Source organism: Gracilinanus agilis, chromosome 2, assembly GCF_016433145.1.
Source record: "Gracilinanus agilis isolate LMUSP501 chromosome 2, AgileGrace, whole genome shotgun sequence".
NCBI classification, from domain to species: Eukaryota; Metazoa; Chordata; class Mammalia; order Didelphimorphia; family Didelphidae; genus Gracilinanus; species Gracilinanus agilis.
In genome coordinates, this window is record NC_058131.1 from 642,415,820 (window position 1) to 642,430,969 (window position 15,150).

The following is a 15,150-nucleotide window of genomic DNA, read 5'->3' on the forward strand; positions in this document are numbered from 1 at the left end:
ATGAACCTACGCAAGTCAGTTAGCCCCATTTGTTTGGTCTTTGCCTTTCTGTTTTGGAGTTGTTACTAAGTCATAAAAGTTTTTTAATGTCGAGTTTTTGTCTAAATTTTTTATTTTACTTAATTAGAATAGTAGTACATATAATTTATAAGTAAATAGACACCTGTAGAAGAAGGTGTTCAAAGATGGTTAAATAATAAAGAATATTTGATAAAAAAAAAAAGCTTGGAAATTACCTTATAATAATGTTTTACTATAACCCCTCAATTTTAGATATTCAGAAGTGAAAAAAGTTTTGAGAATGGAGAGGTCGAAAGCACCAATATTGGGGCAGTATGGTGATGATGGCATTAGGAAATTTATATCAAAATATCTCAATTCTTTATAAAGTGAAAGGAAAAAAATTCTAAAACAAACCATTGTGATAAATTTAGGGTTACTGATCTAGAACTGGAAGGTGCTTCGGAGAAATCTAGTCCAGTCCTCTCATTTTACAGATGAAGTCAGTGAGGCTCCAGGATGTTAAATTTGAAAGGTGAGATTGTATCTGATTTTCCCTCCTATACCATACTAGATATTCTAGGAAAGACAAGGCTGGTGAAGAGCAGGGAAAGAATTGATGAGGAATAGATGGCACAGTGGCCAGAGAGCTGGACCTGTAGTCAGAAGATCTGTGTTCAAAGGCAGTTTTAGACATTCACCTTTTCTTCTGACTACAAATAATCTTTAGTTTTGGAGAAATTACTGAGAAAAGGAGAGAGGAAGATCTTGGTACACTGGCAGGAGAAATGAGAAAGTCTCTCAGTTGTAAATATGAACCAGGTATTCCAGTGAAGAAGGAAAGCCTTTGGCAACTTCCCAAATAAGGAACAGCTCCTTGGATGGGAAGTTGGGGAGGGAGAAGGGGAGAGGTTCAAATATATTTGCTCCTTGAGGCAGCTCTGACTGAAGTGATCTCCTGGGGATCCTTTGGGAGGTGGGCAATTTGACACATATGGGTCACTGGCAAATAAAATATTTATGGGGAAACTATATCATTGAATGAACCATGCCACACTTACAATCCCTTTCCTTACAACCCTCTGGAGAGAAGGGGGCATGCTAGCTATCAATCCTTATGGCAAGATAATCAGCAGTGGCAACAGGATAGATGGCAATGATGACCAACCTGCATAGTAAATGAACAATTACCCAAAGGCCATTCTTGGCCAGCTAGCTGTGGCTTGTAAACACTTTCCATGAGAACAATATGAACTTTCCACAGATCTGAAATCTCACTCAAGTCGATACTGCCCTTCCCTTCATCCCCCACCAACCAGTATAGGCAGCAACCCAGTATAAGACACACCCTCTCCTCTTATGTCATTCTTGCCTAGATTCTCCCACGAATCCTTCCTACCAGAGCCACCCAATGTAATGGAAGCCTTCCTCTTGTTCTTTTAATATTTCACATTTATGAGTCTAATATACTAGGGCTGCTATCCCTCACCCTTAATACGTAACCTCCATTTCTGGTCATGCAAGTACTTAATATGATCTTTTGCATCACTTTTCTCCTGCAAGTCATTGTTGTTTGTTAATAAGCTACAAGCCTATTTATCCCTTGAGTCACCTATAATTTTAAATCTACTGAAGTTCCATGAGTCACAGACATATAGAATTACTGGGAGAATTTAGGGGAGAATGCTGGGGATGGGCACCTAGAGACCTGTGATTTTTGACTGGTTGGAAATGCTCATAGAAGAGGAAACTTCCCCTAAAGAAAAACTAGGACTGTGGTACAACTTAGTGAGTTGTAGGGGAATGGGGGCAATGGAGAATGGTCCTCAGAGATTTAGTGGCTTCTCAAGGGTCACACAGAGCCAGCAGGCTCAGAAACAGAACTTGAATTTGAGTATTCCTGACCCAGAGACCCAGGTCTCTGTCCATACCACCCCCCTCACTGGGAGAATACCTGTGTTCAAAAAAGATGACTTTTATAGTAGAGAACATCTATCATTCAAAACTCCATGCATTTGAAGAATTTGTTTCAGTCTAATTTCTTTCTCCTGCTGAATTCTAAGCCCAACTCATTGATTATCTGCAACGTCTCTATAGACACTGAGGAACTAACTAAATAGGCTGCCCATCCAACAACATACATTATCATGCAAAATGCCTTTTTCATTTCCTTGGTTTTTCTTGTATATTGCTAGGCTTATCTCTTGAGTGGCCATGCATCTCAATGAGAAAATTCCATGGTTCTATGCAATAAGGTCAATATCATCCACCAACAGCAACATTGATAGAGCCTCTATCATTAATTAGGAGACAGGTAGGGGGAAATCAAAGGGGAAAAAAACTTCAAGAAAATTAAAAGGAAAAATGGAGTAGCATGACACCAAAGCAACAGCCTAAATGCAACTGTAGCTGTAATTAAGTCAGAGATTTCTATTTAAGGTTTCCTCTACAATAAAATTCTGCAATTTGGACTAATTGATGAGAAGGTCATGCTGAATTAGTGAAAAATCTTAATCTTAGAATATTTTAAAAGAAATGCAGTTTAATTAATTTCAGATACCAACCAGAGCTAGAAGAAGGCTAATAAGGTATTACTTAGTAAAGGTCCTTAGGGAACTTGTTTTCAAAGGCTATGAATAAATTGTAGCCAGGCTACTAGCAGCAGTCAGCACGTAAATGGTGATTCCTAAAGTCCTGGGGGTACTTAAAAAGTTTACTCTCAAAAAGTTTAAACATTTCTTCACATAACTATTTTTATACCATCAACTTGCTTAATAAACCCATTTGCTGAGAATGCAGAGTTAAATTTTAGTATAGTCCCTAGTTTAATTATTCAAATTTTCAATTAACTGAGATTTTACTATATTCTCATGTCTACTTTTCAGAAATAAGAAACTTTAAGAGAAAGAGAAAGATTGTTTGGTATTGAATTAACAGATCCCAACTAAATTCAGAAGTAGAGTATATTTGTGATTCATATATGCATGTTAATTGTTCAATTTATTATATATTTAAAATGAACAGGAAACTGTACTTGATAGAAATTAATAGTTTTGCATATAATCATATTTTTCTGTTCCATTTTGCATATGGTAATGCTCATCTCATCTGATACTTACAGATAAAAAAATTTTAATAAAAATAGGTAGCCTAGCATAAGGGACAAAGAGAGCCCTCTTGAAGTCAAGAATTGGATTCATGTCCTATCTCTGATACATCCTGATTCCCCCCCAACTACTAGTGTCCTCCCTCCCAAAATTACCTTGTATAAATTCTCCATATATTCTGTGCAGCATGCTAGGCCATATGAAATTTTTATTAATTTTTTTATTCTTAACTTAAACATCAACTAAAATGAGCATTCCCATATGCAAAATATATACAAGCTCCTTAAAGCCATATGTAGAAAAATAATCATTTCAGTTCTTTCTCTATTGGCATGGAACTGGAAACTGGAGGGGAGTATAATTTAGGGAATGGCTAAGCAAAATATAGCATATGAATGGAATGGAATATTATCGTACTATAACATGATAATGGAATATTATCATACTACATAACATGCAGACAAACCCAAGGAGATTTCCATGAATTGATTTATGATAAAGGAGAACAAGGAGGATAATTTTTACAGTAATTATAATGTTATAAAGATAAAAAAAATTACAATGTTATAAAGATCTCTGCTTAATGCAATGACCAGCCATGATTCCAAAGGGCTGATGATGATCCACCTTCTGACGGTTAGGATGGATTCAATGTGCAGAATGAGACAAACATTTCTGATTAGAGACAGTATGGAAATTTGTTTTATTTGACTATGCCTATTTGTTATGAGTTTTATTTTTCTTTTCCCTTTTACAATGGGGAGAAATAAAAGAAATACTTGTTAAATAAAAATGAAGAAAATCAGGGGCAGCTAGGTGGCTCAGTAGATTGAGAGCCGGGCCCAGAGACAAGAGGTCCTAGGTTTGAATTTGATCTCCAATACTTCTTATTAGTAACCCTGAGCAAGTCACTCAAACCCCATTGCATAGCCCTTTGTGCTCTTCCGCCCTGGAACCAATACACAGTATTGATTCCAAGATGGAAAATAAGGGTTTTTTAATATAAAAATAAAAATAAAGAAAATGAACTGTTAAAAGAATGTAAGTTCTTTAAGGTCCTGCAGGGATAGCTTCACTTTGGTCTTTATATCCCTAGCATTTAACATGATGCCTGCAACATAGATATGTGCCTCCTGGTGGACTGTATAACCCTGAATCTCTCAGTACTGCATTTAATTATAAAAAAACCTCTAAACTGCAGAATATCAGCACACCTGCAATGATAGTTTCCTTATGAAAAATTTCCCCCACATGTACAACATCATAATTTAGCTCCTCTCGCCTCTTTTCTTCTGCATTTGATTACGGGTCTAAACACACATTTCTTCTGTTTCTCTCTGGCAAAATCCTATTTACCTGGTGTTTCATCTCTTACATCAGGACTTTCTCCCAAACAGCACCAAGCATACCACCCTTGTGAAAATCAGAAGGGAGGAAACAGCTTGACCCAATTGTTCTCTGGCCAAACTTGAGACTCTAGAAAATCTCTCTTCTAACATCCGTCAGATACATTTATCACTTGACATAGAGACAAAGTAATTAATTCTTTTTTTTTTTTTTTTAATTTTTTTAAACCCTTAACTTCTGTGTATTGGCTCCTTGGTGGAAGAGTGGTAAGGGTGAGCAATGGGGGTCAAGTGACTTGCCCAGAGTCACAGAGCTGGGAAGTGTCTGAGGCCAGATTTGAACCTAGGACCTCCCATCTCTAGGCCTGACTCTCAATCCATTGAGCTACCCAGCTGCCCCAAAGTAAATAATTCTTATGTATTTTATGCCTTCTATGATGCCAGTATGAGTTATGTGCCAGCCACATCTCCTGAAAGGGTATGACCTTGCTCAAGTTACTTCTCTGAGTTTCAGTTTCCTCCTCTGTAAAAAAGAGACTATTCACTTCTGGTTCTTGTGAAGAAGTGCTTTGTAAACTTTAAAGAGCTACATAAATATGTTATTAGTATTAGAAGCTCAAATCCTGAGCAGAGAGAAAGTCTGTTTTATCTGTTTTATTCTGCTCCAGGGATAGATGGTACCATGCATAATTTAGCAGTTTAATAAATTCTTCTTGATGACAATCACTTAGGATTTGATCTCTCCCTGTGAAATTTAGTCAAACAATGCACAGAATTTTTTATATATTCTGTCAATAAGTATGAAGAACCTTGTAAGGGAAATAATTATTCTCTGCCATAACGTGGGGTTCTGTGCTTTGAACTTTTGGAGGCAGGTTATATGATGAAAATCCAATTGGGAGAATTTTGATAGGTTTTTCTCTGGAAAATGCATCTTTCTCTGTCTGGCCACGGCCCCCTGTTCTAAGTTCTGAAGCCTAGAATTCTATTCGGTAGTGGAAGAAAGGGAGCCACAGATCATCTATTCGAAAGTGTTATAAAATTTTCTATGCTGGTTCTTTGGTTTCCTCTTTAAAAAGTATTTAAATAGTAATTGCCTTAAAAAATTAAATATTGTGGAAAACTATCCCTAATCAACAATCCACTAAGATAAAAGTTATTTAAAACTAAATTGTGTTATAAGATTTGGGGAGAAAAGGAAAAAAAAGAGAATTATTTAAGTTTGAAGAATGAAAATCCACTTAGTCTTTTTATTTAATCCCCATTTTTGTCAACTGGAGAAGAAATATTCCCTCAAAGTTAGAGTACTTAATGACATGCATTAAAAATCACACAGCTGAATGAAACCTTTCAAGGTCAAAATATCAGATGATATAAAATATCTTAGGAGACACGAATGCTACACTCTTATCTTTAGCAAAAAACTTGGGCTTCTTTATCAAAGTAATATAATTTTGACAGCCAAAGGAGAAGTGTGGCCAATAAACATACTAGTTCCAACTAAGTAAAATACAATTTTACTTTGAATAAAATAATAAATAAAATAAAAATATACTTGGTCTTAGAATTCTATTATCTTGACTGACTACTCCTTCTCCAAATAGCTGTATGAAATATGGATCATGGATTTCTATAGCAAAGACTTTGGGTTCAATCCTGATTCTGCTATCTACTGCCAATGTGACCCTGAACAAGAACATTTAACTTCTCTAGGCCTCATTTACCTCATCTGTGAAATGATGGAATTGGGCTATATGTCTTTCTAAGCTCATTTCCAGCTCTATGATCATATGACTAAGTATAAGTGGTTTCATTTGATCTGTAGGTTGAGGAAGCAAATAATCTGCTTCCCTTCTTTGCAACTAAGTTCAAGAAACAACTGATTACAGTTTAAAAGTTTAGTTAATCAACATTCAAGTAACTGGTATTTTTCCAAGGGCAGAAGTCACACGGTAGAAAAAGCCACAAGGGTCACAAAGACTCCAAAGTCCTTTTGTTCTATACTTAAAAGCTGAAGCCTTCCAACAAGCAAGACCTTGAGAAGTCTCTTTGGAAGATTTCATATATGCTAATAACAATAACAAAACAACAAAGTTTCTATTATTACACCAGTGTTACAGTTCCCAAAAGCTCAGTGAAGCACACATTTAATCTACTGATTCATTGTTTTAAAAACAGTAATAGTAGCAGCAATATTATATTTAGATATGAAAAGGGGAAAAGGGCAAAGCTCTCGGAACTTTTTATATGAAGTACTTCAATTCCTGCCTTATGGCTTCAAGTTTTCAGAGTTCTCAAATTTCATTATTTCATTTCATTATTCTCAACTGAGAACAAAATAAAAACAAAAGCAAAAAGATGGATTTCCTGCTACAAAAACTGAGGTTAGGGTTGACAATTTATTTGCCAAATTTCATGGGAAAACAGTTTTATCTTGTGACTTTAGGGGGACAAAAGTAATTTTCATGAGGTTGCATTTCTGAAGTCATAGGCACTTACTATCATTGAGTTTAATGTAAAAATCAGTGTGCTCTGAGAATGTATAAAACAGTAGTGGTGCCAAACTCAAATAGAAATGGGGTAAGGATCCCTGTGAGCTGCACAACAACTGAGAACACCATAACATGTTTCTATACTTCTTTTTTTTATTACTACATCAACACATTGAAATCAGATAGGAACAAGATTTTAATCTGGATCAGGCTGCGTATTTGAGACCTCTGAACTACAGGATGACTATAGGGCGTCTGTGAATTAGAATCTACTTAAGAATGGTGACTACAAACACCATCACTCTATTATATATTTCTTCTTGGTCAAAGTATGGTTTGAGTACTTGCCCCATGGAAATCTGCTCAACAAAACAAGGTTAGGTAAGCAATTACTAGTAATCTTTGCTTTTTCATAATAATACTCATTACAATAGACCTGAGTAACAAATGCTGTGTTTTTATTCCTTAGGACTTACTGACATGCCTGTCTGATATTCATGGATATTGTTGTAAATTATGGGTGGATTCACAGAACCTTAGAGAAGAAGGAATCTCGGAGATAAGTCCAGATGAGCTACTTCATTTTGGAAATGAGGAGACTCCCAAGATGTGAGGTGGTTTGCTCAAGATCACACTGCCAATTACCAACACAATTACGACTCAAATCAAGGTTTCCTAATTCTCAAACTACCACTGTTTTTTAAGTTAAATCAAGCTTGAGAGGTGACTAGGTACCCGGGTCAGCAGAGTGAGAGCCAGGCCTAGAGACAGAAGGTCCTAGGTTTAAATTTGATCTCAGATACTTCCTAGCTGTGTGACCTTGGGTAAGTCACTTAACCTCAATTGCCTAGCCCTTGCCATTCCCTCTGGCTTGGAACCAATATACAGTATTGATTCTAAGACAGAGGGTAAGGATTAAAAAAAAAATTAAGGCTAAACCACACTTCCATCCATGTAAAAGTGACCAAGGAGTGCTCATTTAAAGTGGCTTGGAAAAACCATAAATATTCAGTTAATTTCTATTATCTATGTTGCTGGAAGAAAAGATGGAAGACTATAAGGCTGAGAGAAAGAGAGAGAGAGAGAGAGAGAGAGAGAGAGAGAGAGAGAGAGAGAGAGAGAGAGAGAGAGAGAGAGAGAGAGAGAGAGAGAGTCCTAAAAGTCTTGGTGTGGCTTAAAGCTATAATAGTATAAAACTATACTGAGACTTTTGGGATACCTTGTATATTTCTCATTGTCAATTAACAGTCACTTTGGTTTTAGATTATTTTCTCCCCATTAGGTTAGTGTAAGTTGATTATCCAGAGTGAAGTCATTCCTGGGTAAATTGAACAAAATGAGTCCTTGAACTTATATAGGAGAACCAGATTGCAGTGATTCCACAAATGTAGAAAACTCACCTATAGTCAAGTCTAAAATAACCTGTGTGTATATATAGATTATATATAGATATAGGCTTCACTCGGGCTTTTCCTATAATCTTATTTCTGCTACTTCAGAAGCACATCAACTCATTTTTCTTTTCCTGTAGGTGGTTATCTTCAGGTCTGAAGCCAATTAAATCAGCACGGAATTTGAGAGTTGAAAGAGACTTCAACAGCTATCTAGTCCAATTCATACCCAAATAGCAATTCCCAAAATATGTTGTCTTTAATCACATTAGTATTCCACCTTACATCCAAAAGCTACAGTCAGGGTCTATAGTCAACACCATTTATTTGCTGGAAGGCTTTGAATTACAATGAACAACTGTAAAAACTAGAAAACATATGCAGACAACTTCTATTTTTAGAGAATATCTCAAACACTTACTGTTAAGTGCCATAATGTTATCTGTTCCTGGGTGATGGAAATTTATTCCCATGCGTCCTAAAAATAAATAAATAAAATTTGGTGAACATGATGAATAAAAAAAAAGTCTAAATGTTCAAATTAATAGCCTCAGAACTATTATGTACAGAACATCCCAAGGAGCTAAAAAACCACCAAAAAAAAAACCCACAAAAAAAAAAAACAACCCAGAAGGTGTTAACATTTTAAATCTGTTGGTGGAAACAAGTATTACAGAGGTTTTAAAAATAAAACCATAAAAGTATGCATATGCAAGTCTCAGAATCATGCCAAATCCAAGATTAAGCCAGAGACTTCTGTTATAAAACTGAGAATTTAGCAGACTCCAATATGTATTAGTAAATCAGAATTAGAAATGAAACTCTCTGGATTAAGCTTTTAGTCTATATTTAATTTCTCACCTTGACCTTTTGATCCAAGTAACAAAATGACACAGATAAATAAAGGTTATGTACTTTGGTACTTGGAAGGAACAGAAAAGGCAGGATTCTCTTAATAATTTAGCATCTAACCATAAGAATAGAGACAGGGAGAAAGGTAACATAACAGCCTCAATCTTTGGTATATGGTCAAGAATAGAGTAGTTGGGAAGAGGAAGAGAGATCCATGGCTTCAAAGATAGAGAACTCCCTCCCTACACAGCTACAGATAGCTAACTAGACTAGAACAGTCTTAGAAAGTTGTCTGAGACACTGAAAAGTTAACAAGAGTCTTTTCCCAGTCACACAGTTATTATGTGAATTGAATCCAAGTCCTACTAAGATCAGTCCTCTAACTTCTAGTCATAATGAGGTATAGATAGCAACAATCAATTATAAAATTTTAATTGAAAGAGGTCATCCAGTCAAATCTCCTCAGTTTTACAGGGTGAAGAAGCTGAATCGCAAAGTAAAGGAAATAATTTGTCCAAGGACACACTACTACTACTGGTCTGTAGCCAAGTAGGGAGTGACTCTCAATTCCTGTGATTCACAGTCTATTGCTCTGTTCTACTATATAACCATCCTGACTTCCCCTAAATTTAAGTACTCAGAATTGCTATGTGGTTTTTGTTGATAGGTTCTTAGAACATTGGAACAATCACTTCTGGACTAATAAAATGGCAACAGCCAGATACTTAGCAATTCTGCTTAAAAGGCATAAAATATGCTTCCTGGAAATAGTGCTTTTAGCTTAAATTTCCCATTTTTACTTTTGGCTTTGCCAGATGGTCTTTGATGACCTCCAGGCTGGTCATAAATTCTCCAAACAGTATCATGTCTTCCCATCAACCCCAAAGCCAAACTCTTACATATTATGCCTCCCTCATCTAGAGTGGAATTCCTTGAAAGTAGGTTTGCTTTTTCTATTTAGTTCCCCAGCCCTTCACATCATGCTAGGCATATGGAAAGCACTTAATAAATTTTTTTTAGTTCATTTCACTTATTAGAAGAAATTTTCACTACACAGCAATAGAGAAGGGTATTAAAAATTTCCAAAAGATTGGGGATTACTCTTTTAAAAGCCTTTCAGAAATTTAGAATGACTCAAAAGCACCCCTTCAAATCTGGCATATGCCCTCTTATGAAAGTGAGACAGAGAGGGAGGAAGGGATAGAGAGAGGGAAAGGAAGGGGAGAGGGAGAGAAAGAGAGAAATACATTATTAATCTCAACTTAGAATACTCTGCCATTTTCTGAAACAAGGTCATAGCAGTTCATAAAATATTATGCAATTGTTCAGCAATCCTGTTTAGAAACAAAACAAACAAAACCCCCATGCATTCCAATAATCATTTAAATCAGTAAAAGATCATTCCATACTATAGAAGCAATGATATTTGGACCCTCTCTGCATGTTTAAAAAAGAATTTTAAAGTGGCAATAGAACAGTTTCATCTTGACTTCCTATGCAAGCCTTTAAGCAAGGTTTTAAGAGAAAACTAGAAGGCAGTGGTTTCTTGCAACAAAAGACTCTACATGACTGAAAAACAGGAGTTTTATTATTTCTTTTATTCTTAATACTTACAGTCTGCTTATAATCACCTTCTAATTTCCTTAGTCTACTCAAAAACATCATGAATAACCATAAGGACATAAATATCCAATTACTTCTCTTATCATATAATGAAATTGAGATCAAGAGAAAGAAGTGACTTGTCTGATGCCTAAGAATTGGTTAGAGGAAGAATTAGAACCCAAGTCTCCAGAAGGCTGGGGAAGTAGAAGGCAGAAAACCAATAGTAGTAACCTAATAATGTTTAGATTCTTCTACCTTTAGTTCTGACTTAATAGGCTTCCACTGAAAGCAAAAAATGAGACAGGGCTGTTAAAATACTGTCTCTGCATCCCTAGTGAAGCACATAACATTAATTTGACTTGCCTGTAAAATGTGCATTTCTGAAGCATTGCAGAAAGCATTTAAAAATTTTCCTACACAAAAGTGATTAGTAAATATTGGAAGGGAGATATTCCATATAAAATATTAAGAATAAAGGAAAAAAATTCCCTAAACATGTGTGCTCCTACAAAGAACGATAGTATTCTTTTATCAGACACAAATAGCAATTTGGAATACCCTTTTTAAAAAAACCCTTATCTTCTTGTCTTTGCCTCAGAATCAAAACTAGGTATTGGTTCCAAGGCAGACGAGAGGGAAGGGCTAGGCAAATGAGGTTAAGTGGCTTGCCCAAGGTCACACAGTTAGGAAGTATCGGAGGCCAGATTTAAACCTGGGACCTCTCATCTCCAGGCTTGGCTCTCTATCTAATGAGCCACATAGCTGCCCCTCAAATACCTTTTTTAATTTTCCTAAGGATGCAGAAGTACTTTTCAAAAAATTCATGTTCAATTCTTATGCTTTCTTCTTCATTATCTTAAGTCATTTTAGGAGACTTCTAAATAAAAAGAAGTTGTGGACGACTGTAGTAATATTCCACTAGCGTAGAGTCATGACCCTGCTTCCCAAAATAACACATCACAGAGAGAAGTCCCATGGCTTTGCATGAATTTATACACATTTTCTGAGGATGGGAGTAGAAACAGTTACACAAAGTTTTCAATAATCCACATCAATGTTCCTTTCATCACTGGTTCAGATAATCAAGAGTTCATTTATGTTTATTAATGCCATTTTAACATAGAAAAAATGAATGTTATTGTGTTAAGAGCTGGAAGGGAACTTAGCTATCATTTAGCTCAATGCCTCCATTTTACAGATAGGGCAACTGAGGCTATAATTTGCCCAAGCTTATGCAGCTAGTTAAAGGTTAGTTCTGGGACCTGAACTGTCTCCTTATCATTTTCATGTACAGAGCCTATTTCCACTTAATAGGCTCGATCATTTACTCTAAATTAGCTAACAGTCCTACTTTCTAATTATTTCAATGCAAATTTGGCATGTGTAGACTCTCAGACTGTTAGAACAGGAAGAGGCCACTAAGAGACCATCAAATGCAAACTTCTCACTTTGCAGAGGAGGAAAATGAAATCCAAAACTAGTCCAAGTTAATGCAGCAAGTTAGTGGCAGAATCAGACACTAGGGACTTGTATTCCAGACTCCTAGACCACTGTTCTGACCTCTTCATCCTTCTTAGATAAGAAGTCAGAGTGAAAATTTTCTCTTGTCAGTTACAAATACTCAAAACTAATCTGTCAAAAGAACTTAAATCTCACAATTTTAATCATAAATCAAAAATCCAACAGAAATAACGAGTCATAGACAGTCATATAGCCATAATTTCTATAGAAAAATGAAGAGCTATAACCCAAGACAATGCCACATTGCCTTAATAGCCCTTTAAAGATTTATTGCCTATGAATGTCAAGAAACCCCTTCTGGAACCCAGTTCAAGGTGCTAATTCCAGTAATCTATAAATAATCATTTTTTAAGGTGTTTTCCCTTCCGACTTCAAGGGATGCTTCTTCCTGATTCCAGTGTTTCTGAAATTTGTTCAATAAACCAACACCTGTTCTATCCTGGGCCCCATAATGTTTGAGAGGTTGATCATCTCTCTCTCTCGGCTTTGCCTTTCTCAACCAAAATGCTCAACCAAAATTTTCATTTAACTTCACCCTTAAAAGCAGCTAGCTCTACCCTGTGTTCTTTTCAATGGCCCTAAAAACTTTCACCACCCTTGGGAGCATCCTCCTTGAGAAAAAGCAGCAAGAAGGAAAATAGTTACCAAGAGTATTAGTCAGTATTTTGTACAATGGTAAATCTCTCTGTCTCTCTCTGTCTCTCTGTCTGTCTGTCGTCTCTCTTCCCCCCCATACACCTATACCCCCCCCACCCTCCTTCCCTTTTCTGTATGTGTGTGTGTGTGTTTTGGACATTGCCTCACTTTTTGGGGTCAGAGCTGAGTGAACAGAATATTAGAACTAGGAAGGAAGTTAGAAATCAGTGGTTGAGTAAGAAGAGCAATAACTTTGTAGACAGAACACCTAGATTCTAATCCTACTTAACAGTGTTACCTTGGTTAAACTAGACTATCTCTTTGGGACTCAGTTTCCCCATTTGTAAATTGAGGAAAGGGAAGGGTTGGTCTAGATCCAAGGTGTCAAACATGCAGCCCACAACATTCCTGAGTGGACCCAAACCAGATTATGATATAGTTCCTTTCTGATTTTAATGCATTGATATAGTAATAATAAAAAAAAGGAATACATAAACATGGGTGGTTATCTAAGTCCATTTGCATCTTCAGGGATTCTCATGTATGATTTAGTGACTCTGATTCCATTGGAGTTTGAGATCACTGGTTTATGATCTAAGACTCCTTCTAGTTCTTAATTTGTCACCCTGTGAATGTGTTTCTAATTTCTAAGGCTAGAAAGGTGGGGTCCCCTAAGGCTCACAGAAGCTAATTGACTTAACCAAGGTCACAGAACTAGCCAGTTAATGTTGTAACCAAGACCAAAATCCAAATCTCTTCGACTCCTAGACTGGTGTTGTTTCAACTACACAATATTGTATATTAGCACAGAATTTGTCATTTTTATAAGTATAGAATTTTTTCAAATTCTGTCCAAATTTTGTATCCTACCATAGTTTTTAATATAATCAATAATTAGGTCTCTAGTTTCACTCCATTTTCAAGTTCTATAGTGATTAAAAAGTTGGCATGTTAATAGAAAATAAAGCATACTAAAAAGATAACCTGAATCCAACTTCAAAATCCAGCTTCCTTTTTTGTCTTCTTTGTCCAACAAAAACTGCTGTTTAATCAGCTACAAAAATAGAATCAAGTGTGTGACATCTGGTGATTTTGGTTAATGCAGCCTGGTGCTGCTAGTGTGACATTTTGTCACCTGCCCCTGGTCTGCTATTTTTAAATTGTTCCTGTCAGCTATCTTCTAAATGTACTATAAAATATAAGCCTTCAAGAGCTAGAAAATATACATGGTAAAATGAGCTTGTGGAAATTCTACAATGTGCCCCACTTTCCAACTATATAGTACCCAGAATTGGGAGGTCTGGGGGAAGAACAAGCTTTCACAAGATTAATGATGCCAAAAATATGGAGGATCAAGCATACTTTTTAATTTTTACTAATATAAATCTATACATTAAATGAGGTTGGTCATGGAAAGTGTTGACTATTCAAATAGTGTTCTAAGTCACAAAGATCTTAATTACTAAAATCATTTTTTCTAAAAATCTAAAGTGAATTGGGTTGTTTTTTTTTTAATTTAAAAAATGGGTACAATGCCACTTCACAGTGTTTCAATAGACAAGAAATTTCCTAACAGTCCTCCACTACTCCCCTCTCCTCAAAGTAGAAATGTATCTAAACTAATGCAACATGTCCTCCTGGTGCCAATACATCTTCCTGAAAAGGCTATCTATAAATAAATATCTATATTTTCTATACCAAATCTGATTTTCATCTGAATTATCCATTTAGAACTATCCCTAGAGCTAAGGGCCATCTTGTTCAGCCTCTCATTTTACAGAAGAAAAAACTGAAATCTTGAGGGACAGTGGCCTGCCTACCTTACTCAGGTAACAAGAGTCAAAGCCAGGATCTGAAAGCATGTTCTTTGACTCTGGGAGTGTTATGGGCCATTATCTATCATTGTGCCTCGTGCCTCATTGATTTTGACTGTAAAATTGGAGCTACAGCTTCTCCATTATCAAAACACGTAAGAATTGATCCAAAGAATTTTAAATCATTCTGATAAAAAGATGGCAATTTTTCTGATACAAATAATAATCAAAATATCCAATTGTCTACAGTTATTTTAAATATTTAGTATACTAACCAATAGGTGGTGCAATGGATAGAGTGCCAGGCCTGGAGTCAGGAAGACTCAACTTTCTCAGTTCAAATCTGGCCTTAGACACTTCCTAGCTGTGTGACCCTGGGCAAGTCG

The 15,150-nt window shown here is 36.0% G+C and overlaps 1 protein-coding gene across 6 annotated transcripts in view; it reads right to left on the reverse strand.

Moving 5' to 3' along the window:
* The window catches only part of CPEB3 (cytoplasmic polyadenylation element binding protein 3), a 182,990-nt gene that overhangs the window by 109,731 nt on the left and 58,109 nt on the right, over positions 1-15,150 (reverse strand). For 4 of the 6 annotated variants that reach the window (XM_044665675.1, XM_044665676.1, XM_044665678.1 and 1 more), the window contains one exon: positions 8,758-8,814. The exons of the other annotated variants lie outside the window; for them this stretch is intronic. In XM_044665675.1, the coding sequence (XP_044521610.1) occupies positions 8,758-8,814 (57 nt within the window). The remainder of the gene's footprint in view (positions 1-8,757; positions 8,815-15,150) is intronic. 6 annotated transcript variants of the gene reach the window in all.